This window comes from Babylonia areolata, chromosome 28 (assembly GCF_041734735.1).
Source record: "Babylonia areolata isolate BAREFJ2019XMU chromosome 28, ASM4173473v1, whole genome shotgun sequence".
Taxonomy (NCBI): Eukaryota; Metazoa; Mollusca; class Gastropoda; order Neogastropoda; family Buccinidae; genus Babylonia; species Babylonia areolata.
The window spans coordinates 25,775,514-25,802,279 of record NC_134903.1 but is presented as its reverse complement, the minus strand read 5'-3'; the positions used below and the strand labels follow the sequence as shown (position 1 = coordinate 25,802,279).

At 45.0% G+C, this 26,766-nt stretch overlaps 1 protein-coding gene across 1 annotated transcript; it reads left to right on the top strand.

Annotated features, from left to right (window-relative positions):
• The first annotated feature begins 2,779 nt into the window (after nt 1–2,779).
• Nucleotides 2,780–21,124, top strand: LOC143301943 (retinal Mueller cells isomerohydrolase-like). The gene is made up of 10 exons (XM_076616402.1): nt 2,780–3,160; nt 5,999–6,263; nt 7,245–7,395; nt 7,896–8,046; nt 9,848–10,056; nt 11,010–11,255; nt 12,910–13,012; nt 13,395–13,495; nt 17,251–17,365; nt 19,648–21,124. Exons 1-10 carry the CDS (start codon nt 3,058–3,060, stop codon nt 19,815–19,817), a joined length of 1,614 nt encoding a protein of 537 aa, XP_076472517.1. The 5' UTR covers nt 2,780–3,057; the 3' UTR covers nt 19,818–21,124.
• The last annotated feature ends 5,642 nt before the right edge of the window (nt 21,125–26,766 follow it).

The window sequence follows — 26,766 nt, the reverse complement described above, 5'->3', positions numbered from 1 at the left end:
ATGGGAAGAACGATAAAACAAAATATGTACAAACAGATGCCTGACCAGCAGCGTAACCTTTGCCAGGCCTTCCGTGCATACATATATATTTGTTTATCTATCAGGGTGGATTTCTTCTTCAGAATGTTGCCGTAGAGGACACCAGTTTTGTTGCCATGGGTTCTTTTCCAGTGAGCCAAGCGCTTACTGCTGCTCACATGGGACCTCGGTTTATCGTCTCATCCGAATGACTGGACGCTCAGTTTAATTTTCTAGTCAAACTTGTGGGGTGGGGGGTGGGGGTGGGGGGACAGAGCGGGATTCGAGCCCAGACCCTGAATGGCGGAGACGACGATGATAATGATGATGACATGGATACTAACATAGTGCCTACCCTCGGCCGGGTCAGAGACCAAGATCTCATAAACCGAGGTCCCGTGTTTTTAGCAGCACGCACTTCACAAAGTTCATCACCTTACCGATTTGTATTTTGTATTTGTATTTCTCTTTTTATCACAACAGATTTCTCTGTGTGAAATTCGGGCTGCTCTCCCCAGGGAGAGCGCGTCGCTACACTACAGCGCCACCGTGTCCCCTTTTTGATCTGCGTGCAGTTTTATTTGTTTTTCCTATCGAAGTGAATTTTTCTACAGAATTTTGCCAGGAACAACCCGTGGGTTCTTTTACGTGCGCTAAGTGCATGCTGCACACGGGACCTCGGTTTATCGTCTCATCCGAATGACTAGCGTCCAGACCACCACTCAAGGTCCAGTGGATGGGGAGAAAATATCTTCGGCTGAGCCGTGATTCGAACAAGCGCGCTCAGATTCTCTCAGCTTCCTAGGCGGGCGCGTTACCTCTAGGCCATCACTCCACGATTTTGCCCCGAACCACCAACCTTTGGGCTAGGCGCCCAGTGAAAGGGCGGGACCAGGGGTAGAATTAACGTGGTCGCCCTCAACAATCCCTGACAGGCAGCCGTACTTCGGCTGAGGAATGTAACAGGGCCACAGTACAGTCCCTGTCACGTGACACTCGTCGTGCCATACGTCAGCATATTCATGACGTACGTCAGCATATTAATGTGACGTGTGACATACTTCCGCCTCACGGCCGCGTGACGTGTGACATACATCAACGTCACTTCCTGTTGCTTTTGTCTCCCAAGACCGCCAAAAGTTCCGACCACTGTTATGGATGGCTACGAGGTTTACACTGTGTGTCTATGTGTGGGCCCGGTGGTAGAGTGGTTAAGACGCTTATCTGCCAACACGGTATCCGTGAGGGCATGGGTTCGATTCCAGGTTTCGCCCTGTCTCTCCCACATTTGACTTCAGACGGAATCAAACTGGGCGTCAGGTCTTCAGGATGGGACGATGAACCGAGGTCCCGTGGTCAGCATGCACTGAAAAGGAACCCAAGGCAACACAAATGTTGTCCTCTGGCGAAATTCTGTTGACAAAACCCACTCAAAAAGTACACACACACACACACACACACACACACACATATATATATATAGAGAGAGAGAGAGAGACAGAGAGAGAGAGACGGAGAGAACACAAACTTTTTCACGAAGAAACACTGCGTTATCTAAACGGCCCGGTACCTCAGCACCATAGTGTAACGTGGATGGAAATTGTGAAAAAAAAAAGAAGAAAAAAAAGTCTGGACGACTATGCAGGTAATCGTTTTTCAACTTATATAATTTCTGCAGAATACACAATAAAGCGTTTTGAGCTCTGCTACCATGCACAGTCACCACATGCTTCCACCAAGCTCAAACTTGTCACGAAATACATTCCTAGGTATTTGTATGAATTCACAACAGGCATAGCTACTCCATTATCTTAAATCCAACTTTCTCTGGCAGCCAAGTAACCTCTCTTTCTGGTATTATTTTTATCCATGCTCATTTTTCACTGTTGTGCAGAAGCTGTACGAGGCAAACTGTGTTTGTAAGCTATTGACAGTTTCAAACAATAAGGCAACATTATCAGCCAATAACAAAGAGAAGAAAAAAAAGCTTTATCATGTGTGAATGCTGCATCATGAAGAAAAAAAAACCCAACTATATCTATATCTATATGTACATCTATCTGTTTACAGATATATATTTATATATGTATGTATGTGTGTCAGTCATCCCACCGGATCCCCCATGCCCCCCCCACCCACCCGCCAAAACCTCCCGACCCTCATGCGCACACACACACATATCCTACTTCCCCCTTCACCCCCCCCTACCCCCACCCCCACCCCCCCACCCCCCGACCCCCTCCCGCCCCCCTGCCCCGTCTGATATCACTTTCCTGTGAAAAGACATTAAACTAAAGAAAGAACACACACACTGACATATACACACGCGCGCGCCAACACACACGCTCCCTCCATCCCCCCTCACCACACTGTAGCACACATGTACACACACACACACACACACACACACACACACACGAGCACGCGCACACACACACACACGCCACCCCCTATCCTCCCGCCCCCACTCGGCAACCCCCTCACACTGACACACACGCCCAAACACCCCAATCCACAACGCGCACACACACACACTCTCTCTCTCTCTCTCTCTCTCACCCCATCCCCCTCACACACACGCCCAAACCGTGACCCCCATCCACAACACACACACACACACACACACACACACGCACACACACACACGCATCCGGAAAGGTGCGAGAACACTAAAACCGCCTCAACTCTACTCCCACCCCTACCCCCTTTCCTCCGCAACATCTCCCCTGCAGTAAAAGAAAAAAAAGTGCGACCACAACACGCCACGCCGACTAGCCAGCGCTGCGACCAATGAGCTCAATAGTAATGCCATTCAGCTCAGTGGGTGTTGCACATGCCTTCAGCGCCTAATTACCACGGTAAAAATAGTACCAGTATCTCTCTGCCTCTCTACATTGTTGCCGCCAAGGTCGCAGTGGCGACGGTATTAGCGTGTTGTGAGTGTTTTGCCGCCTGTCTGTCAGTGGACTTATTTGTCGTCTGCTTTCCCACACTGAAACTGAAAGGCCGAGTGTCGAGACCGGAAGAGAACGAACCAACATGGCCGAGGGAGTGAAAAACGAGGGGTTCAAATTCAACCAGGACTTCTTCAACTTCAGCGCCGAGAATGCAACCAACACTCCTGTTGATACGGATATCGTGGGTGAGTGTTGTTGTTGGGGTGTGGATGGGAGTGGGGGTGGGGGGTGGGAGGAGGGTGATGCGGGAGTGAACGTGAATGCTACTCACTTCGTCTTGAAGGGAAAAAAATCGTGGATATTGCCTCTGTTTGTGTGTCTGTGTGTGTGTGTGTGTGTTTCTCTGTGTATGTCTTTGTCTGTGTGTGTGTGTGCGTCTGGCCGTGTCTGTATGTCTGTGTGTGTGTCTGTGTCTGTCCCGCGTCTCTGTGTCTGTGTTGAGTTTTCATTAGACACATAGAGAGATAAGGAGGGGACACACACACACACACACACACACACACACAAGCGCACTCATACCCACGCAGCACAACTGAACGATGACCTTCTCACTTCCGCCTTGCAGTCAACTTGACATCAGATACAACAATAGCGAGACTGGAGGCACACGACAAACATTGCTGTTGTTGTCACCATCGTTCAGCAGACTGTTCGCACGTGAACACACCATATGCGCCCGCGCGAGCGCACACACACACACACACACACACACACACACACTGAGATTCACGCACGCACACACACACGCACACACACACTGACATTCACGCACGCACACACACGCACACACACACTGACATTCACACACACACACACACTGACATTCACGCACGCACACACACGCACACACTGACATTCACGTACACGCACACATACACACACGCATACACAAATATACACGTACACATACATGCACACACAAATACACACAAACATACACACACACACACACAGACCATGCTTATGCACACCAAATAAGAATCTGATCACACAAACACACATACACACACACATTTAGTAAGAATGCCCACACACACACACGCGCGCGCGCGCGCGCGCGCACATGCACATGCACACACACACACACACACACACATATACACACACACATTTAGTAAGAATGTATACACACACACACACACACACACACACGCGCGCGCGCATTTGTAAGAATGCACACACACGCGCGCGCGCGCGCGCACACACACACACACACACACACACACGCACTGATCAAGCATGTGAACATAGATAAGCTTGTGAATACACACACACGCTCGCGCAGACACACACACACACACACACACACACACACACACACACACACACGCACACACACACACACACACACACACCTCTGCGTTGACCTTCTCACTTCCCCAATTGCACATCAGGTCACTGTGCACTGATTTTTCCAGTGATGCAGGCTGAAACCAGTTTTACCGAGCGACAAGTCAACTTTTTATCACTGCTGCATTAAAGCGACGCAAAGTGCAGGAGAGTGATTTTTTTTTTTGATTTTTTTTTTTAAATCTCGTGTGCCATGCCCAGGTCAGGGTCGTTATTTTCTATCGACTGCGATTGCCGTGTAGTACGACTATCTAGTTCGTGTGCACTGCTGTAATTTTCTGTATACGTCAGTAAATGATTCACCTATGCACGCGCACACACGGCACACAGACGACATGACGCCGATATGGCACATGCACGCAGAGGCACACGCATGTATATATACACCCTACACACACGCACGCACATGAACACGTGCATACGCACACATATGCTACACACACATACCCACTCATGCATGTATATATATATAGAGAGAGAGAGAGAGAACAAGAACAAAACTTTAATCTCCAGGCTTCGGGCCCCTAGAAAGAGGTCAAAAGTACACAATATGGTGATCACTCAGCCACAAATGTAAAATACGTACTAACTTAACCTGTAGAACAAAAGTGCTTCTCGTGCATTGTAAATTAATTCTAACTTTCATCATTGTTGTCACAGAATTCCTGTCGTATCTTCAGGGCATTAAATATATAAATGCATAGTTTACGAATACTGTAAACAGAACCATTCTTCATCAAGTGAACATACGATTGACCTTCAGAGTTCAGATGTTTTTGCCGCAGGTTATTGTAAAGGACACAATTGTTTATAAAATGGTTTTCATCTTCGATTACATTACAACGTTTACTAGAGAGAGAGAGAGAGAGATCAGTGTGTGCGCGTGTGTGCGCGTGTGTGTGCGTGTGTGTGTGATTCATACACGCATGCTGGCCCAACACACACCCAACAACAACAATCATCTCCTCCGCTCCTCTTGAGTCACCAAACTGAAGGCCAGAGAGAGTGAGGATATATAATTATATATATATAACTTGGACATGGCACTCTCCACAAAAATCGAATTCTAGCCCAGATAGTCAGGACAACAGTTACCTCCCCTGCTGTACTGGGGCCGAATTCAAGACAAACTTCATTTTGCCTTGAGGCAAATTACCCTTGACATGATAGGGACCCGCGGGTACAGTTTATCTTGAAGGATAACGTAACTTCGTATTCAAGACATGCACGGTGCATTCAGGGAGCTAACCCATTGTCTATAATTAAAACTCCTGGTGATTCCCTTTTGTGCACCCCACTACAGTTAAGAACACTGTCGAGAGAGCACGCCTGTTTGCCCTTTAAAAAAAAAAAAAGAAAAAAAAAGAAAAAAGCTACAAAATGATCCGCCATATTTACCCCTTCTTCATCGGCAGTCACCCTTGGCAGTTAGTAAGGGTAAATTGCCATCAGGTTGGTAAACCCTTGGGTAGGTCCTTGTGTTCCCGAATACCAGATATTGCTTACCCTCAGGCAGTTTGCCTTGCCTCAGGCAGATTACCTGCAGGTACACATTTACCCGCAGGCGCGATGGTCTCTTGAATTTGCCCCCTGATGGTCACAGTCGGACATGGCTGTCATAGTGTCAGTAGGTCATTGAACTCAACTCTACCATTCCCGCCAATCCCTACCAGGTGAAATCCCCCCCTGGCTGGAGGGATCTCTCTACCGGAACGGGTCTGGAATCTTCAAGGTCGGCGACAAGGTGATGAAGCATCTGTTCGACGGCTTCTGCGTCCTTCACCGCTTCCACGTGACCCGAGGGGGCAAGAAGGTCACCTACACCTCGCGCGTCCTTGACACTGACACCTACGTAAGGTCGGTCAAGGCCAACCGGCTGGTGTCCTCGCAGTTCGGGACGTACCACACTCCTGACCCGTGTAAAGGCATCTTGGGGAGGTGGGCGTTTGTTACTTTCTCTGTCTCTGTCTCTGTCTGTCTGTCTGTCTGTCTCTCTCTCTCTCTCTCTCTCTCTCTCTCTCTCTCTCTCTCTCTCTCTGTATAAAGCCTTTAAGATTAGAAATACAACATGCAGTTGAGTGTGTGCTATTTTTCCTCTTTTTTTGTTATTCTATGTGAATAAGACTAAATGCAGATAATGACTTTTTTTCTCATTTTCAGGTTAGAACTGTGTTATGTTACATATCTGAATATACTCGTATTTCCTCTGTCATGTTTGTTTACACCACCCCTTCATGAGGGGCCATGGCCTATATTGAATAAAACATCCGTATCCGTATCTCTCTCTGTCTCTGTCTCTGTCTCTCTCTCTCTCTCTCTCTCTCTCTCTTTCCACCTCTCTCTCTGTCACCCGTGTAAAGGCATCTTGGGGAGTTGGGCCTCTCTCTCTGTGTCTCTCTTTCTCTTTCTTTCTCTTTCTCTGTCTCTCTCTCTCTTTCTTTCTCTTTCTCTGTCTCTCTCTTTCTTTCTCTCTCTCTCTCTCTCTCTCTCTCTCTTTCCACCTCTCTCTCTGTCACCCGTGTAAAGGCATCTTGGGGAGTTGGGCCTCTCTCTCTGTGTCTCTCTTTCTCTTTCTTTCTCTTTCTCTGTCTCTCTCTTTCTTTCTCTTTCTCTGTCTCTCTCTCTCTCTCTCTGTCTATCTCTCCCTCTCTCTCTCCCGTGTAAAGGCATCTTGGTGAATTGGGCGTTTTTCTCTCTCTCTTTCTATCTGTGTGTGTGTGTGTGTGTGTGTGTGTGTTCATTTGCGTTTCTTTTTTTATTATGTTACTATGCTTATCTCAATGTCCTGGGAAACAAAATTTTCGTTCGTTCTCTCTCTCTCTCTGGTGCGGTGTGTGTGTGTGTGTGTGTGTTGCGCGTGTGCGTGTCGTGTGTGTGTAACTGTGTACATGTGTGTGTGTGTGTGTGTTTGACCCACAGACTGATGACGTTCTTCAAGCCCAAGGACCCCGCGGAATGGACAGACAACGTGCTCGTGAACATCGTGCCGCACGGGGACAGGCTGTACGCCATGACGGAGACACCTTGGCTCGTGCACGTCCACCCCGAGACCTTGCTCACGGAAGGCAGGGTTAGTCTGTTTCACTACATGGCTGTAGTAGTAGCAGTAGTAGAAGTAGGAGTAGTAGTAGTAGTCCTTGGCTTGTACGAGTTCATGCTGAGTCCTTGCTCAAGGAATGCAGGGTTAGTCTGTTTCACTCATGGCTGTAGTAGTAGTAGTAGTACTAGTAGTAGTAGTCCTTGGCTTATACGAGTTCTCTGTCACGTGACTGTGGTGTTTATGTCGGACTGTCACGTGACTGTGGTGTTTATGTCGGGCTGTCACGTGACTGTGGTGTTTATGTCGCGCTGTCACGTGACTGTGGTGTTTATGTCGGGCTGACTGTCACGTGACTGTGGTGTTTATGTTGACTGTCACGTGACTGTGGTGTTTATGTTGACTGTCACGTGACTGTGGTGTTTATGTCGGGCAGACTGTCACGTGACTGTTGTTTTTGTCCGGCTGTCACGTGACTGTGGTGTTTATGTCGGGCTGACTGTCACGTGACTGTGGTGTTTTTGTCCGGACAGGAGACTCTGACCGACAGGATCGCTGTGCACATGTCCACGGCACACCCCCACTTTGACCGGGAGGGCAACATGTACAACCTGGGTACCGCCTTCAACCCTCCCCGCAACTACAACATCGTCAAGATTCCCCCTCCCCTCGCTGACAGCCCTGGTGAGAGAGAGAGAGGGGGGAAGAGAGAGAGGGGGCGAGAGAGAGGGGATGGGAGGGAGAGGGGGTTATATATGGTGAGGGAGAGAGGGAGGGAGAGATAGGGAAGGGCAACACGTACAACCTGGGAACTGCCGTCAACCCTCCCTCACTGACAGCCCTGGTGAGTGAGGGGGGTGGGGGAGGGAGGGAGAGGGGGCGGATGGGGTGAGAGTGGGTAAGAGAGAGTAGGGTGGAGAGAGGGGGGGAGAGAGGAAGAGGGGAGGGAGGTAAAAAGAAAGGGGAGGGATAGAGAAACGGGGGGGGGGGGGAGACAGGGGCGAGAGAGGGAAAGGGGGAAGAAGGACTGAAGAAAAGAGAGAGGGGGGAGATGGAGAGATGGAGGAGAGAGTGGGGAGGGAGAGAGAGGGAGGACAGGAAAGAGATGGGGGTGGGGACAATAGAAGGAGGGAGAGAGAGAGAGACCGAGAAAGAACCACAGAGAAAGAGGGGGTGGAGAGAAAGATGTTATCGAATATATCGTCGCCGTGCATATTTGTATTTGTATTTGTATTTGTATTTCTTTTTATCACAACAGATTTCTCTGTGTGAAATTCAGGCTGCTGTCCCCATGGAGAGCGCGTCGCCATACTACAGCGCCACCCATTTTTTTTTTTTTTTTTTCCTGTGTGCAGTTTCATTTGTTTTTCCTATTGAAGTGGATTTTTCGACAGAATTTTGCCAGGAACAACCCTTTTGTTGCCGTGGGTTCTTTTACGTGCGCTAAGTGCATGCTGCACACGGGACCTCGGTTTATCGTCTCATCCGAATGACTAGCGTCCAGACCACCACTCAAGGTCTAGTGGAGGGGGAGAAAATTTCGGGGGCTGTGGCGTGATTCGAACCAGCGCGCACAGATTCTCTCGCTTCCTAGGCGGACGCGTTACCTCTAGGCCATCACTATGATTGTCGACGGCGACAGTATGTGCCGACTCGCACCATTTGTTGTCGCAGTGCGGCAGATATTGTCGGCGGTGTATATTCAGTACACATCAAGTGTATGTATGCCCGGGGTGGTTCGACACATTTTATTCTCCCCTTTATTTTATTTTCGTGTTATTTACTGATTCATTTATTAATATCTGTAATTATTATGTGTGTTTTTTCTTGACTGTTATCACTGATTTGGGGTTTACGCAGACTACATGACTGATCTCATAAATGTTTTATGTGGGCTTGTGCAGTGTTGACCATGCATGTGTTATAAATCAGTGAAATTTCGAAACGTGGGAGCAAGTTAAGACTTTTTATTTGTCTGTGAATGTATGTGTAATGGTTTTTGTTGTTTTTCATGTGTCGCCTTTTTATTAGCAAACGTATCAACTAGTTCTCTTATAGATATAATAAAGTGTTCTCGTACGTGTGTATATTACGACGGGACTTTTATGTTTTGGAGGACTTGATGCCCAACTGAAATCGACATGTTTAACATAATTATGATAAATAAATAAATTATTTACCTCTTCATTCATCCATTCATGAATGAATAAATAAATAAATAAGCGAATAACTAAATAGATAAAGGAAGTGAGGAAGGAAGGAAGGAAAGAATAAATAAGTAAATAAATAAATAGACAGATAAAATACATGAATATTTGAAGGAAGGAGTGGATAAACAAATAAAGGAATGAAGGAAGGAATTTCAGGAAGGAAGGAATTGATAGATATTTAAATGATTAATTGAATGAATAAATACATACATATACAAACAAACAAACAAATAGATAAATAAATAAGCAAATAAACCGTTTAAACCACCAATCAGACGCCAAAGCCGTTCCTGGTGCCGAGCTGCTGGCTTCGCTGATGTCACGCTGGAAGTTCTCCATTGGCTACAACCACAGCTTCGGCATGTCACGTGACCATTTCGTCATCCTGGAGCAGCCAATCGCCATGAGCAGCATCAAGTTCCTGACCAACAACTGGCGACAGGCGTCGCCCCACGACAACTTCAGCAAATACCCCGAGGAAGAGGTGCAGATTTTCATGCATTCGTTTATTCAGTTATTTATTTATTTATTTATTCATTTATTTGCCCCCGAAAATGGAGTACGGCTGCCTACATGGCGGGGGTAAAAACGGTCATTCACTTAAAAAGCCCACTGGTGTACATGCAAGTGAATGTGGGAGTTGCAGCCCACGAACGAAGAAGATGAAAAATCATTTATTTATTTATCTATTTTACTTATTCGTTTATTTATTTGTTTGTTTGTTTATCTATTTATTCAGTCAGTCAGTCATTTCTCTGTTATTACTGTCTTCAACAACTACAGCAAACACTAAAGGAAGAGGGTTTGTTGTTGTTGTTTCCTTTTTTTTCAGTTAGTTAATTGGTTGCTTGGTTGGTTAGTTATTTAGTTGATTTGTTGGTTGGCTGGTTGGTTGGTTGTATTGTATCGCATCGCATCGCATCACGTCGCGTCGACCGCACCGCACCGTATCGTACCGTACCGTACCGTACCGCACCGCACCGTATCGTATCGTATCGTACCGTACCGTACCGTACCGTACCGTATCGTATCGTATCCTACCGTACCATACCGTATCGTATCGTATCCTACCGTACCGTACCGTATCCTACCGTATCGTATCGTATCCTACCGTACCGTATCCTACCGTATCGTATCGTATCCTACCGTACACGTATCGTATCGTACCGTACCGTATCCTACCGTATCGTATCGTATCCTACCGTACCGTACCGTATCCTACCGTACCGTACCGTATCCTACCCTATCGTATCGTATCGTACCGTACCGTATCGTATCGTATCGTACCGTACCGTATCGTATCGTATCGTGTCGCATCGTATCATATCCGTATCGTGTCGTATCGTATCGTATCGCATCGCATCGTATTGTATCGTATCGCATCGTAGCCTGTCGTATCGTATCGCATCATATTATGTCGTATTCTCCTCCAAACAGCTGGTCTTTCGCGTCATCCGGCGTTCAGACAACCGAGAGGTCAGCGCCAAGTACCGCGCGGAGACGGCCTTCACCTTCCACTTCGTCAACTGTTTCGAGGACCAGGGTCAGCTGGTGGTGGACTTCGTAGGTTACAGAGACCTGGACATTATCGACGACCTGTACCTGCACAAACTGGACCCCGAGGGTAAAGTGACGTCCACGCCCAACTTCCGGAGATACGTGCTGCCGCTGTCTGTGGACCAGGTGAGCTCGTTATTGTGTTTAAGTCCCCTTTAATTCACGTGTTTATTTTCCATGTATTGTATCTATAAAAAATGAGTTTAGGTCCCCTTTAACGTGTGTAACTTATATGGCTTTTATTTCATGAAATTGAGTTTAACCCCCTTTAACATGTGTAATTACATGTCTTATCTAATAGAATTGAGTTTCAGTCCCCTTTAAATTAACGTGTGTTACTTACTTGTCTTATCTTTAAGTCCCCTTTAACGCGTGTAAGTTTCAGGTATTTTATCTTTAAAAATTGAGTCTAAGGCCCCTTTAATATGTGTAACTAACTTGTCTTTCATCTCGTAAAATTGTTTAAGTCCCCTTTAACGTGTGTAATTTACGTTTCTTTTGTCTCTTAAAATTGGGTTCGGGCCCCTCTAACTTGTGTACTTTATGTGTCTTTTGTCTCATGAAATCGGATGAAAGGCCCCTTTTACGGGGTAACTTAAGCGTCTGTTGTTTCCTGGAATTAGGTTTAAGTCTCATGTAGTATGTGTAATTTATGTGTCTTTTATCTTAACATTCAACATGTTTGTCTTACATGCCATGCATCGCATAAAATTATTTTTTAAATCCCTTTTAACGTGTGTGATGGACGTGTCTTTTATCTCATACAAGTGTGTTTAAGCCCCAATTAACGTGTACTTGATTTACATGTATTGTGTATCATGAAACTGGGTCTAAAAATTTACTTTAAGTCACCGTCTAACGTGTAAAAAGTTACATATCTTTTAGACTGAGTTATAAAATGAGTTTAGATCCCTTTTAATTGTATAACTAACATGTCTTTTGTCTCATAAAATTATGTTTAAAAATTGAGTTTAAATCCCCTTTAAATGTGTGTAACTTATATGCCATTTATTTCACAATTCTGGACTTAAGATTTGAGTACTGGGTTTAAGATTGCAGTTAAAACTCTAAGTATGTGACTGCATGCCTTTTACTTAATAAAACTGGTGGTTTTTTTAATCCAGTGTAAGTCCCCTTTAACGTTTGTAAGATTCCTATATTTCATCTAATAAAAATGAGTTACATGTTTTAGTTTAAATCACCTTTAACATGTGTAAATTATATGTTCTGCATCACATAAACTGGTTTTAAATCCCTTTTAACGTCAAACAATAGCATTTTTTAATCACAACTGTAGCTGGGCTTTTCTCACATGAAAGAGATTAAGCAGTCTTGATCATTCATGCTCAGTGTCTGCATGAATCAGTATTGATGACTAATTTGAGAGAGATCGTTACGAAAACAAATACATAATTTTACTTTAAGAATCCCGTTTCCTGGGAGTTATATGTTCAAGAAAAGTCCCGTTTCAAAGTTCTTTTTCTTCTCAAACACAATTGTATGTGTTTAATCAGAAGTGAAAAAACATTATCAAAAATAGATTGACTGTACGTTTGGCTCCTGTCTGTAATCAATCAATAATGTTACAGAAAAAAGGGGGAAACATTTACCAAGTCTTTCTTAGCACAATTATACAGCCTTCAACTGTGTCTTGGTTGTGCGCACGCGCGCTTGTGTGTGGTGTGTGTGTGTGTGTGTGTGTCTGTGTGTGTGTGTGGTTTGTTTGTTGTTGTTGTTGTTGTTTGGGGGGTGGGGGGTGTCTGTGTCTGTGTATTGGTAGGTGGAGAAGGGGGTCAATCTAGTGACCTTGACCTACACCAAGGCGACTGCTGTGAAGAGGAGTGACGGTACGATATTCCTGACCCCCGATTACATCATTGAAGGTACATGACGTCACTCTGACGTCACTTTGTGTGTGTGCGTGTGCGTGCGTGTGTGTGTGTGTGTGTGTGTGTGTGTGTGTGTTTACCAATGTGTGTGTGTGTGTGTGTGCATGTGTGTGTGTGTATGTGTGTTTATGTGTTTGTCAGTGTGTCTGTGTGTGTGTATGTATGCGTGTGTGTGTGTATGTGTGTGTGCGTGAGTTTGTGTATGGGTGTTTCATGCGTACGAATGTATGTGTGTGTGAGTGTGTGTGTGTGTGTGTGTGTGTGTGTGTGTGTGTGTGATAGCTAGAGACAGACAGGCAGCCACACAGACAGCAGTATAGACAGCCAGACAGCCAGAATGTGGACAGACCATACATGTGAACCGTGCCTTCCGCAGGAGGGGTGGTGATGGAACTGCCCAGGATCAACTATGACGAAGTGAACGCCCAGAAATACCGATATGTTTACGGCACCCGTATCTTCACTGACAACCCTCAGGTAATTACTATGTGTACGGTACACGTGTCTTTGTAGACAGCCCTAAAGTAACCACTATGTGTACGGTACACATGTCTTTGTAGACAGCCCAAAAGTAACCACTATGTGTACGGTACACATGTCTTTGTAGACAGCCCTGAAGTAACCACTATGTGTACGGTACACATGTCTTTGTAGACAGCCCTGAAGTAACCACTATGTGTACGGTACACGTGTCTTTGTAGACAGCCCTGAAGTAACCACTATGTGTACGGTACACATGTCTTTGTAGACAGCCCAAAAGTAACCACTATGTGTACGGTACACATGTCTTTGTAGACAGCCCTGAAGTAACCACTATGTGTACGGTACACGTGTCTTTGTAGACAGCCCTAAAGTAACCACTATGTGTACGCTACACGTGTCTTTGTAGACAGCCCTAAAGTAACCACTATGTGTACGGCACACGTGTCTTTGTAGACAGCCCTGAAGTAACCACTATGTGTACGCTACACGTGTCTTTGTAGACAGCCCTAAAGTAACCACTATGTGTACGGCACACGTGTCTTTGTAGACAGCCCTGAAGTAACCACTATGTGTACGCTACACGTGTCTTTGTAGACAGCCCTAAAGTAACCACTATGTGTACGGTACACGTGTCTTTGTAGACAGCCCTGAAGTAACCACTATGTGTACGGTTCACATATCTTTGTAGACAGCCCTAAAGTAACCACTATGTGTACGGTACACGTGTCTTTGTAGACAGCCCTAAAGTAACCACTATGTGTACGGCACACGTGTCTTTGTAGACAGCCCTGAAGTAACCACTATGTGTACGCTACACGTGTCTTTGTAGACAGCCCTAAAGTAACCACTATGTGTACGGTACACGTGTCTTTGTAGACAGCCCTGAAGTAACCACTATGTGTACGGTTCACATATCTTTGTAGACAGCCCTAAAGTAACCACTATGTGTACGGTACACGTGTCTTTGTAGACAGCCCTAAAGTAACCACTATGTGTACGGCACACGTGTCTTTGTAGACAGCCCTGAAGTAACCACTATGTGTACGCTACACGTGTCTTTGTAGACAGCCCTAAAGTAACCACTATGTGTACGCTACACGTGTCTTTGTAGACAGCCCTGAAGTAACCACTATGTGTACGCTACACGTGTCTTTGTAGACAGCCCTGAAGTAACCACTATGTGTACGGTACACATGTCTTTGAAGACAGCCCTAAAGTAACCACTATGTGTACGGTACACATGTCTTTGTAGACAGCCCTGAAGTAACCACTATTTGTACGGTACACGTGTCTTTGTAGACAGCCCTAAAGTAACCACTATGTGTACGGTACACGTGTCTTTGTAGACAGCCCTAAAGTAATCATAGCTTCAGTTTCAGTTTCAAGGACGTGTCAAAGTGTGTGGACTGATCCATATACGCTAAACCACATGTGCTGTACATGAAAATAAGAAAAGATTTTAAAAGACGAAACAAATAGATATTTAAAAAAAGATGATAATGATTATCGCTTAAGTCCAGCATGCACTGATGGTATCTACATGATATGAAAACCCTAAAGTAATGATTATCACTTCAGTACTGCACACACGCCTTAATGATATAACATTGAAGGATAAAAAGTACTTATCATTGTCATATCACACACACACACATAAATAGATAAATATATATATATATATACGTATTATGTACATGCTACTGACTCATTCAATTTATTTTGCCCTTCCTTGTCTTTTTTTTTCCTTTACTGCCCCATCATCTGCACCATTTCAGTGGCATTACTCCCACGCCGCTCATTCCGAGTCCCCCATACACAGCCACACCCGGGTTCGTCTGTCACAGTCCCAGTGCCGGCAGTCCACAGGGATTTATCGATGTTAGGTCGCCAGGAGGCTACACACCAGAGGAGACCCTGCACTGCTGTTGAATCTCCTCGGTGGTATTCAGTAGTGCCTGTTTTGATTCAACGTACTAAGGACACCACGTACTAAGCCCCCTACTGACGACAATAATGGCTTAGTCGCGGAGCCAGACTGAGTGGAGTGGAGTGGAGACCGCCACCACGTCCCTCCTACAACAGTCCCCCATAAGTCTGGCGACTCTGAAGACATTGACAGGACTCACCCCAAGCACAGATGTGGAGGGGTATCGAAACTGAGGTCACCATGAGAGCAGGGCATGAAAGGTGACATATTTGGGACTTTTATATTGAAGATGAAGAAGGAAGAGCAGGAGCAGCAGGAGGACGATGCTGCTGTGGAGGTCCGTTCAGGTTTGGGCTGATGTGACAAGGCTGTACTCTACACTTCCTGTCATAGTGGCACACCGGCGTTTACCAGGCCTGAGAGATACAGACACTTGCAGTGTTGGTCAGGTAATTAGAGCAACACACCCAAAGACGCATCCGTGAAGTGGATGACACTCGACTGTGTGGTCCCAGTCTTCCCATTTAAGCCTACAGCACACTCAGCTCTGAGCAGGAGCCGGCCGCGGGCCAAAAACCCACCCCCGCTGGGATTCGAACCCAGAGCCTCCCAGCCGTCGTTCCGCGACGCTAACCACTTCGCTACGGTGGCTCGTTTTTATTTACTCTGTTATCGATCTCTGTCTGTCTCAGTCTGTCTATCGATCTGTCTATCAGTTTGTCCGTCTGTCTCTCTATCTATCTATGTATCTGTCTATATGATTTTTGTTTGTTTGTTCGTTCATTCCTTCATTCTTGTATGTATTTATTTATTTATTTATTTATTTATCCATTTACCTAATTTAGAGTCAAATGTGAGTATTTACGAACATAATAGTAGTTATAGAAACAATAGCAGACAGTCAGCACTGGAGGAAGAACCATTACAAACCGTAGTAGAAGTAGTAGTAGTAATAGCAGTAGTAGTAGTAGTAGTAATGATGCATCATCATCATCATCATCAATGTCACCATCATCACCATCATCACTATCATTATTATCACTACTTTTGCTCTGATGATGATGATGATGATGATGATAATTAGTAGTAGTAGTAGTATCATTATTTTTTTTTTTATTTTTATTATTATTATTATTATCACAACCATTGCCATTATAATTCACTCCTCCCTGCCTCCCAGCATCATCATCAATATCACCATCATCTTCATCGTCATCACTATCATTAGTATTACTACTGTTGTTATGATGATGATGATGATGATTGTTATCATCATCATCATTATCACCATCATGATCATTGTCCCCCAGCATCATCATCAATATCACCATCATCTTCATCGTCATCACTATCATTATCATTACTACTGTTGTTATGATGATGATGATGATTGTTATCATCATCATTATCACCATCATGATCATTGTCCCCCAGCATCACCATCAATATCACCATCATCTTCATCGTCATCACTATCATTAGTATTACTACTGTTGTTATGATGATGATGATGATTATTGTTATCATCATCATCATTATCACCATCATGATCATTGTCCCCAAGCATCATCATGAATATCACCATCATCTTCATCATCATCACTATCATTGTCATTACTACTGTTGTTATGATGATGAGGATGATGATTGTTATCATCATCATCACTGTCATTATCATTATTACCATTGTTATAATTAGGATGATGATGATGATGATGATGATTATCAGCTGTAGTAGTATCATCATCGTCGTCATCATCATCATCATCATCATCATCACAATCATTGTCATTATCATTCACCCTCCCTGCCCCTCCCCCAGCTGGTCAAGCTGGACCTTGAGGAGAGGAAGCAGACATCGTGGGAGCCAGAGGAGGGCTACCTGACTGGGGAGCCTGTCTTCGTGGCCAGCCCCGGGGCGACACAGGAGGACCAAGGTAACTTACGTCACAGAGAAGGGAGGAAGACAGAATGGTGGAATGAATAAAGGAAAGATGGAAGGAAGGAAGGATGGATGTAATTGTCTTCCTGGCCAACCCTGGGGCGACACGGGAGGACCAAGGTAACTAACATCACAGGGAAGGAAGAGTGGAAGACAGAATGGTGGAATGAATAAAGAAAAGATGGAAGGAAGGATGTAATTGTCTTCCTGGCCATCCCCAGGGTGATACAGGAGGACCAAGGTAATGCAACGAGCAAGGCAGGAAGGAAGGAAGAAAGGAAGGGAGGGAGGGAGTGAGGAAGGAAGGAAGGAGGGAAGGAACTGTCTTCGTGGCCAGCCCCAGGGCGACACAGGAGAACCAAGGTAACTTTCGTCACAGGGAAGGGAGGGAAGAAGACAGAATGGTGGAATGAATAAAGGAAAGATGAAAGGAAGGAAGGGTGTAATTGTCTTCCTGGCCAGCCCAGGGGCAATACAGGAGGACCAAGGTAAAGCAACGAGCAAGGCAGGAAGGAAGGAAGGAAGGAGGGAAGGAACTGTCTTGGTGGCCAGCTATGGTGCAACACGAAAGGACCAAGGTAAAGCAATGAACAGGGCAGGAAGGAAGGAAGGAAGGAAAGAAATAAGGAATAAAGGAAAGAAGAAAGTAACTACCAAGGTAACTTATGGCACAGGGAAGGGAGGAAGACAAAATGGTGGAATGAATAAAGGAAGGAAGGAAGAAAGGATGTAATTGTCTTCCTGGCCAACCCTGGGGCGACACAGGAGGACCAAGGTAAAGCAACGAGCAAGGCAGGAAGGAAGGGAGGGAGGGAGGAAGGAAGGAGGGAAGGAATTGTCTCGTGGCCAGCAATGGGGCAACACGAAAGGACCAAGGTAAAGCAATGAACAGGGCAGGAAGGAAGGAAGGAAATAAGGAATAAAGGAAAGAAGAAAGTAACTGCCAAGGTAACTTATGGCACAGGGAAGGAAGGGAAGAAGACAGAATGATGGAGTGAATAAAGGAAGGAAGGAAGAAAGGAAGGAACTGTCTTCGTGGCCAGCTCTGGGGCAACACAAAAGAACCAAGGTAACTTGCGTCACAATGAAACAATGAAGAGGGAAGGGAGAGGGGAAGACAGAATGATGGAGTGAATAAAGAAATGAAGAGGGAAAGAAAATAACTGTATCCTGGCCAGCCCTGTCGCCACAGAGGAGAACCAAGGCAACTAAATTCACAGTGAAGGGGTGAACAGGGTAGGAAGGGAGGAAGACATGATGGAATGAATGAAGAAAGGAAGGAAGAAGGGAAGAAAGTAGTTGTGGCCAGCCCTGGTGCCACGGGAGATAATAAAGGTCTGGTGCCACGGGAGATAATAAAGGTAACTACACAGTGAAGGAAAGGAAAGGGGGGGTAATGTAGAAACAAAGACAGACAGACAGACAAGACGGATAAATAGATAGAATGATGGACAGAACGAGAGAACGATACATACATACATACATAGAACGAACGGATAGATAGATCGATAGATGGATGCGTAGACTGATAGATTGATAGACAGGTGAAAGAGAGGGAGAGAGAGAGAGAGCAAAGACAGAAAAGAAAGACAGTAACTGTCTCCGAAAGAAACTGCCTCTGATCCATGGTGGTGGATCCAAAGAAAGGGTTATCTCCTGGGAGAGAATTCAGTGGGTCCTTTCTTCGTTGTCTTCCTTCAGCCCCCCCCCCCCCCCCCCCCCCGCCTTCATTGATACATCTCTTCCCCCCACCCTCCATCCCCCTCTCCTTTTTTGTGTGCAAGTGTTTGTTTGTTGTCCTTGTTTTCTGAAATAAAAACATCTTTATGAATTAAAAACAAAGAAAAGAAAAAGAAAGAATCTCTCTCGCTCTCTCTGTCTCTCTCTCTGTCTGTGGCCAGTCAAGGAGCCATAAAGAGTGAAGCACCAGAGTGAAGGAAGGAATGAAAGGGAAGAGAGAAAGAAAGAAAGAAAATGCGTGGTCAGTCTTAGGGCAGAGTGATTGTTTTGATGAAAGGGAAGGGAAAGAGGAAGGTAGATAGAAAGACAGACAGATCGATTGCTAGACAAATAAACAGAGATAGAGAGATAGATTGAGAGGGAAGGAAGGGGGGAAGGTAGAAAGAAAAACAGATAGATCGATTGCTAGACAAATGAATAGAGACAGAGAGACAGACAGAAAGAGATAGAAACAAACATTGCGGCCTTCTCCTGAATGTCAAGTATGTATCGATGTGTGTGTTGTGTGTGTGTGTGTGTGTGTGTCCCACCGTGCAGGTGTGGTTCTGTCACCTGTGCTGCCCACCCGGGAAGGCCTGAGGTCTTTCCTGGTCATTCTGGACGCTGCCTCCTTCCAGGAGCTGGCACGTGCAGTCGCTCCACAAGGGGTCAGGATGCCCGTGACCTTCCACGGGAGTTACGTGCCGCCTGGAGACAGCCACGAGTAGAGGCTGTGCACCGAGTTTTTGTTTTGTAATACTTTTTTTTTTATATATATATACTTCTACTACTGTTAACTGTACCAGTTGAAGACAGTTTTGGTCACCAAAATATCTGCGTTTTCACTGTTGTGTCTTGTCTTTTCACTGTTGTGTCTTTTCACTGTTGTGTCTTTTCACTGTTGTGTCTTTTCACTGTTGTGTCTTGTCTTTTCACTGTTGTGTCTTTTCACTGTTGTGTCTTTTCACTGTTGTGTCTTGTCTTTTCACTGTTGTGGGGGTCAAGATGTGCGTGACCTTCCACGAGAGTTACATTTTATACAAATTTTCGTGGCCTTATTTTATTTTCCCTTTTTTTATTTATTTTTTTTTATTTTACTTGTACCAGATGTAGACAGTTTTTGTCCCCCAAAATGTCTGTGTCTTTTCACCGTTGTCAAGCTGAGCATGTATAGTCAATCGGATGCGACGATAAAACAGTGACAGTTTGTTACGTACAGTGGCAAGAGATAGGCTGTGGGTTGTTTGGGGTTTTTGTTGTTGTTGGTTCGTGTGGGTGTGGGTGTGGGTGTGGGTGTGTGTGTTTCCACGGAATTGTGTCTTTTGACTGTTTGCAGTTTAACGGACGCACAACTGGAAGAAATATGCCGAGGAATATTGATTTTGTTCCCAGATGGCTGTACCCATTTTGGGTTGTTGTTTTTTCTGTTCACCTTAGAAGTGATACACAGCAGGAAGAAATAGACTGGTATCGTGATCATGATGCGCAAGTGTTGTAGGTCTAGCAGTTGATGCACAGCTGGTGGGACGAAATAAGCTGTGGAGTATCTTCGGGTTTGTTTGGGGTTTTGTTTGTTTTTTTAATTTTTTTTTTAAACTGTAGCAGTAGAGGCCCAGAGGTCAAGAAATAGGCCGAGGATTGTCTTCGTTCCCACAAGTGTGTGTGGTGTGTGTGTGTGTGTGTGTGTTTCTCCAGCAGTCGATACGTCCGAGCCAAAGTGTGGCAGAAATGGACCGTGGGTGTGTGTGTGTGTGTGTGTGAAAGAAAATGTTGACCAGATTTAGGTAAATAATGATTACGTTTTTCACTTTCCTATGTTGGAAAATGCCGCATTATTCAACAACAAAAAATAATCTTTTACCCCCATCTTCTGTTTGAAGTATCATCTGAATTTTCTCTTTTGTTCTTATTTTGCTCTTTTTGTTTGTTCGTTTTAGTTGCTTATCTATTTTCGATTGAATATTCGCTAATTGAATATCTGAAACTTTATCAGACTGGAAAATTATTTGATTTAATAAATGAACAGAAAAAGGTGTCTATGTCATTAAATTGTTTAAGATACTATTTCAGACGCCCTCTCTCTCTCTTTACTCACTCTCCCTCACACACACACACACAAATCTTGATCCCCCAGTCAGGCATGTCATGTTCTTTGCTGTGGTGCCCGCACATTGATCCCTCAAATTACACACGCACACACACACACACACATACTTTTCCTCCCCCTCCCACCAGCTCCCACAATAAACACACACACTTGCACGTACATACGCGCGCGCACACATACACGAACACACACACATGCTGTCACGCCCTATAAGAGCGGACAGGTAACCACCTTCCCAGCACTGACACCCAGACAACACAAACACAGACAAAAAAAAATATATTTCAAGTTCACATAAATTTATTCAACCACACACAGAAACTTGACTAATAAAACAGCCAAAATCAGCCGCAGTAAAGTTACACTCAATCAACTCCAAGCCAACACAGAACTCGAAGAAGCGTCCAGCGAAAACCGCTTCAGAGAATGTTCTGTGTGCACACTTAGGACGGCTGATAACAAGACAAAAGGAAACAGACACTGCACAGTATCAGTATCAGTAGCTCAGGGAGGCGTCACTGCGTTCGGACAAATCCATATACGCTGCACCACATCTGCCAAGCAGATACCTGACCAGCAGCGTAACCCAACGCGCTTAGTCAGGCCTTGAGAAAAATAAATAAATAAATAAATAAAATTAAATTAAAATACATGAAAATAAATAAAATGATAAAATAAACAACAACAAAAAAACAGAAAAAAAACGATGACATGGACGATGAAGACTGAGGAAGACGAAGACGATGAAGCTAGAGCACAAACTACAACAGTGACGAGACGAGGACAGCAGGAAGACAGCAGACAGCTGGAGCACCAAGGCTACCCGGCTGACAAAGGCTGCAGGCCACAGACACAGGAAGGGCAAGGGGGATTCTGCAAAACTGGACCAACCGCGTGCTAATACCCTGAGGCTGGAAACAAAAGTACAAACATGTCCAGCAGGGTACTCCTACCCTCATTGCTGGAGCACACAACACAGCTAAGCCACCCGGAGGAAAAACAATCCTCACATGATGATGCCAACTGGGCAAAAAGCCCCAAACCCAAACCCAGCCACGACCTTCCTCTAAGAAGGCCGCGGACGCAAAGCCTCGAAAAGTGTCACTGACAGGACAGAGACACTTTAAACTCTGCTCAGCAGTGACACACGCACAAACGAGATTCCCCGATTGCACGTGAAAAACGTGAAACCGGGACCTACACACACTAAACAACTACGCCAATGGGGCGGGGGGTAAACGGGGAAGGGCATGCACAAAAATTCTACACGAGACTGTCAAAAGCTGTGACACATGCACACAAGCACATACGCGCGCACAGGAAAACAACAACAACACACACACACACACACACACACACAAAGTGTGAAGTGGAAATGGCTGTGTTTGACCATGTGTACAGTTGTGAATTTGAATAGGGCAGGTTTGCCTAACTGCGAACAGCGTGTAATTGGAACGTTTCGTGTACCACCCCACTTCGAAGCGTTCTCACCACACACACTTTACAGTCACGTCTGCGTCGACCTTGTTCTGAAACTTAAAGGAATATCAGTTTCCAGAACCCAGTCAAACTTCAGCTGTTTCCGTCTGTTTCCGCGCTCCTTCTGGCTTCTCTTCGCACACCACTGCAGACCACGTTCACAAACGTGCCCTCAAAACCCGTAAATCAAGGAAGCAAGTAGCAGGACTTTGACACGACTTAAAACAGCTGATTAATTGATTGGATATGTTAAATGAACAGTGCATTTCCAGTGCTGAGAGAATTAAGAAAGCATGTTGGTGACATATCAGAACGTCAGTCTGGACAGGAATTTCCGAAAATGTCATTTGCAATCAGACCACAGGATATTTTGTTATGAGTCAGTTTGCGAACGATGATGCACAATGACTGAGCCCTCTCAAAAGGGTGTGGTTGTGTGTGATGTGGAGGATGTGAGTTCAAGACCTGGTTCTGTTTTACTTGCCCACGTGTATCCAAACCCATCGTTCGCAATAAAACATGCCCGTTCGCATTTACCTTCATGCATCCATTTATTTGGACAGCTGAAAAAACGTTGAAAAAAATATGAAAAAGAGGAGCAGACGAACTTTTCCTGGTGCAACCAGTCGGAGAAAGCCTTCAAAAACAGAAGAGCTACCTTTGACGATCGTGCATTCTCTGCACAATACACACGTTGAGCGGGTCGCTTCGACATTGTCCCCCTCAAGACGGAATGTGTAGTGTTCACAACACGGACGTATATATTACACGTCCATGGTTCGCAACAAAGCGTGGATGTTCACTCCGCCATTCACACAAGAGGAGTGGTGGAAAAGCAGTGTGATACAACAGTGGTGACTGGAATGTGAAAAAGACGGACCAGCTGGTGTACTGTAATTCCCCCTTTTAAAGGTTAAGTTCTGCTTTTAGATTCAAACATTAGGCAGATAAGTGTGTGAGAAATGAAGACAGTATAATCATCCCTCTTTGAGAAATCAGACCTAAAACATTCTTAGGCTTGGCTGTTGAATTGAACAAATATATTTTGAAACATAAAAAATGAATATTCGATTCAAAATGTTACATACCGTGCTTGTTTTGATGACCTTGTTCGTAAAAAGTGAAGGAATATATCATCGCCACTGAGGGTGCGTCCTTTTCAGTTCACGAAGTGATTCTGAGCTCGCCATGCTCTGCAATCGATTCGTGGCTGGTATTCGTTGTGATGTCACCTTTTTTCCTTTGAAGTTCGAACAGCGCATACAGTACTTCTTTCCTCCCGTTTTCCCCAGACCCATTGTGAAGCATTTACACAAGTACAATCGATGAACTCACAACTTTCACTTTCAGAGACTTCCCACGAATTCTCTTTCCGGCTTAATCAACGGCAAATTACTCTAATTTTTTTTCTCTAACGAACAAGGTCTGTAGCCATGTCGTCCGTCTCTGCCGTTCAACGCACACAGCCATAGCCACCAGAGGGTCGTATTCATGGAGCGGTGTAAACGGAAACGTCCGGGATGAACGTGTTGTCCGAGACAGACCATTGAAAGTTGGTATTCATGGCGGCAGACTTTGACGAAGTCCGAGTCTAAACGCAAACTAAAACGGCTGAAATTGATTTTTGTCCAGCGATTTGGCTAGACTATACCACGTATGCCCAGACTTCACCTTCTATAAGTTTATGATGATGATGATATACTAATAATAATGACAATAATAACGGTTTATTACTTTTGTGCCTTTCATTAGAATACAACAAAAAGAAGTATGATACATAAAAGTTATAATCACACACACACACACACACACACTGGCGCTTCAAAACATAACAACCACGTGCATGCCGCACGATCGCACGTGTAAGTGATGCCCTACCACCGATTCCCCCCCCCCCCACCCACACACACACACAACAAACCAATGAACTCCAGGCTGGACAAACCAAGCGTAAATTTCGATGCGTGCAGCAGCTGACAAGCATGCGCATATGGGAGCTCGTTCGATAAAATCCCTTTCTATATAAAAACGTAGGCGTTGTCAAGAACAAATTGTGAGAAGTTCAGTCGTTCGTTGTCAGACCTACACGTCCGCCCCATGAATACCGACTTTGCTGCAGCAAAAGTGTTGACGTTGGAAGTCCAGACGTTTTGCTTCACGCCCGACGTACGGAAGTCTCCATTACTACGGTCCTTGTGTCAGCTGTACTGCACGTGTCTGTCTCCATGACTACGGTCCTTGTGTCAGCTGTACTGCAGTGTCTGTCTCCATGACTACGGTCCTTGTGTCAGCTGTACTGCACGTGTCTGTCTCCATGACTACGGTCCTTGTGTCAGCTGTACCACAAGTGTCTCCATGACTACGGTCCTTGTGTCAGCTGTACTGCAGTGTCTGTCTCCATGACTACGGTCCTTGTGTCAGCTGTACCACAAGTGTCTCCATGACTACGGTCCTTGTGTCAGCTGTACTGCATGTGTCTGTCTCCATGACTACGGTCCTTGTGTCAGCTGTACTGCAGTGTCTGTCTCCATGACCGCGGTCCTTGTGTCAGCTGTACTGCACGTGTCTGTCTCCATGACTACGGTCCTTGTGTCAGCTGTACTGCACGTGTCTGTCTCCATGACTACGGTCCTTGTGTCAGCTGTACTGCACGTGTCAGTCTCCATGACTACGGTCCTTGTGTCAGCTGTCCTGCACGTGTCAGTCTCCATGACTACGGTCCTTGTGTCAGCTGTACTGCACGTGCAGAATGATGACAACTGCAGTGTGATGATCCGGTGACAGGTGAGTGTGTCGCTGTTGTGTTGATATATATATATATATATATATATATATATATATATATATATATATTCAGACAGCCAAACAGACGTGTGTGTCTGTGTGTGTGTCTGTGTGTGTGTTATCTGCTTTGCGTCTGTGTCTGTATGGCTGTGTGTACGTGTGTGTGTGTGTGTGTGTGTGTGTGTTCTTTCTTTCTTTCTTTCTTCAGTTTAACGTCTTTTCATTGTTAAGTGATATTACAGGGGGAAAAGTGTGTGTGTGTGTGCCTGTGTCTGTGTGTGTTGATTCTGTAGGACTGTGTCAGTGATATGCTTTAGACTTTTATTGGTGAATTATCAAGTTAAGTTTCAAAGTTCTTTTGAAACGGCGTCAGTCTAATGTCCGTCTTCTGCTGTCAGCTTGCTGGTTCCCTGACGAATATTTTTAATCAGAAATCCGGGCTGTCCTAAAGGGAACTGGTGGCAGTGATTGGTTATTTTTGGTTTTGTTCTGAAAAATTGTAATTCGTTTTCTTCTTCTTGTTGTTTGGTTGTTAGTTTTTTTGTTTGTTTTGTTGGTGGTTTTTGTTGGTTGGTTAGTTCATTGTTTTGTTGCTGTTATTTTTCGGTTTTTTGGTGGAGGGGGGGGGGTTGTTGTTGCTTGGTTGGTTGGTTTTTTGTTGTTGGATTTCGGGGTATTTTTTGTTGCTGTTGTTTTTTGTTGTTTTTTTTGGTTTTTGGTGTGTTTTTTCGGGGGGAGGGGGGGGGCTTTTTCTTTTTTTTTTGGGGGGGGGGCGGGGGTTGCTTTTTTGTTTTGTTTGGTGGGTTGTGTTTCTGAGTGTTTTATTCATTTAAAAAAAGGGGGGGTTATGTTGTTTTGTTTTCTAGCAAAGTGCCGCACTAAAGAAGACATTGTCATTTCTCAAGTCATTGTGTGTGTGTGTGTTCGTTTTTTTAAATTATTATCATAACCATTATTTATAACCACTCTAGTGGACACATCCAATCAAAATGCTCGGCCAGATCGTCTCTGTTGTGGAGCCATCAGCAAAGGACTTAAGATGTTCAAAATGTTTTCATTTGTTTGCACGTTGTGTTGACAAGGTTGACCCTGTCAACAAAGCCAAACGTTTGTGACATGAACCTGTCAGGTTGACCCGTCACTGCTGCCTGAACAGGAACTGTCTCGCTCTTCACTGTCAATGTGCGAACTATCAGGACAAAATTCATTTTGCCTTCAAGCAGATTATCTTTGACATGGTTGGAACCCGCGGGTACAGTTTACCTATAAGGATAAGTTACCTTCGTATTCAGGACACACAGGTTTGC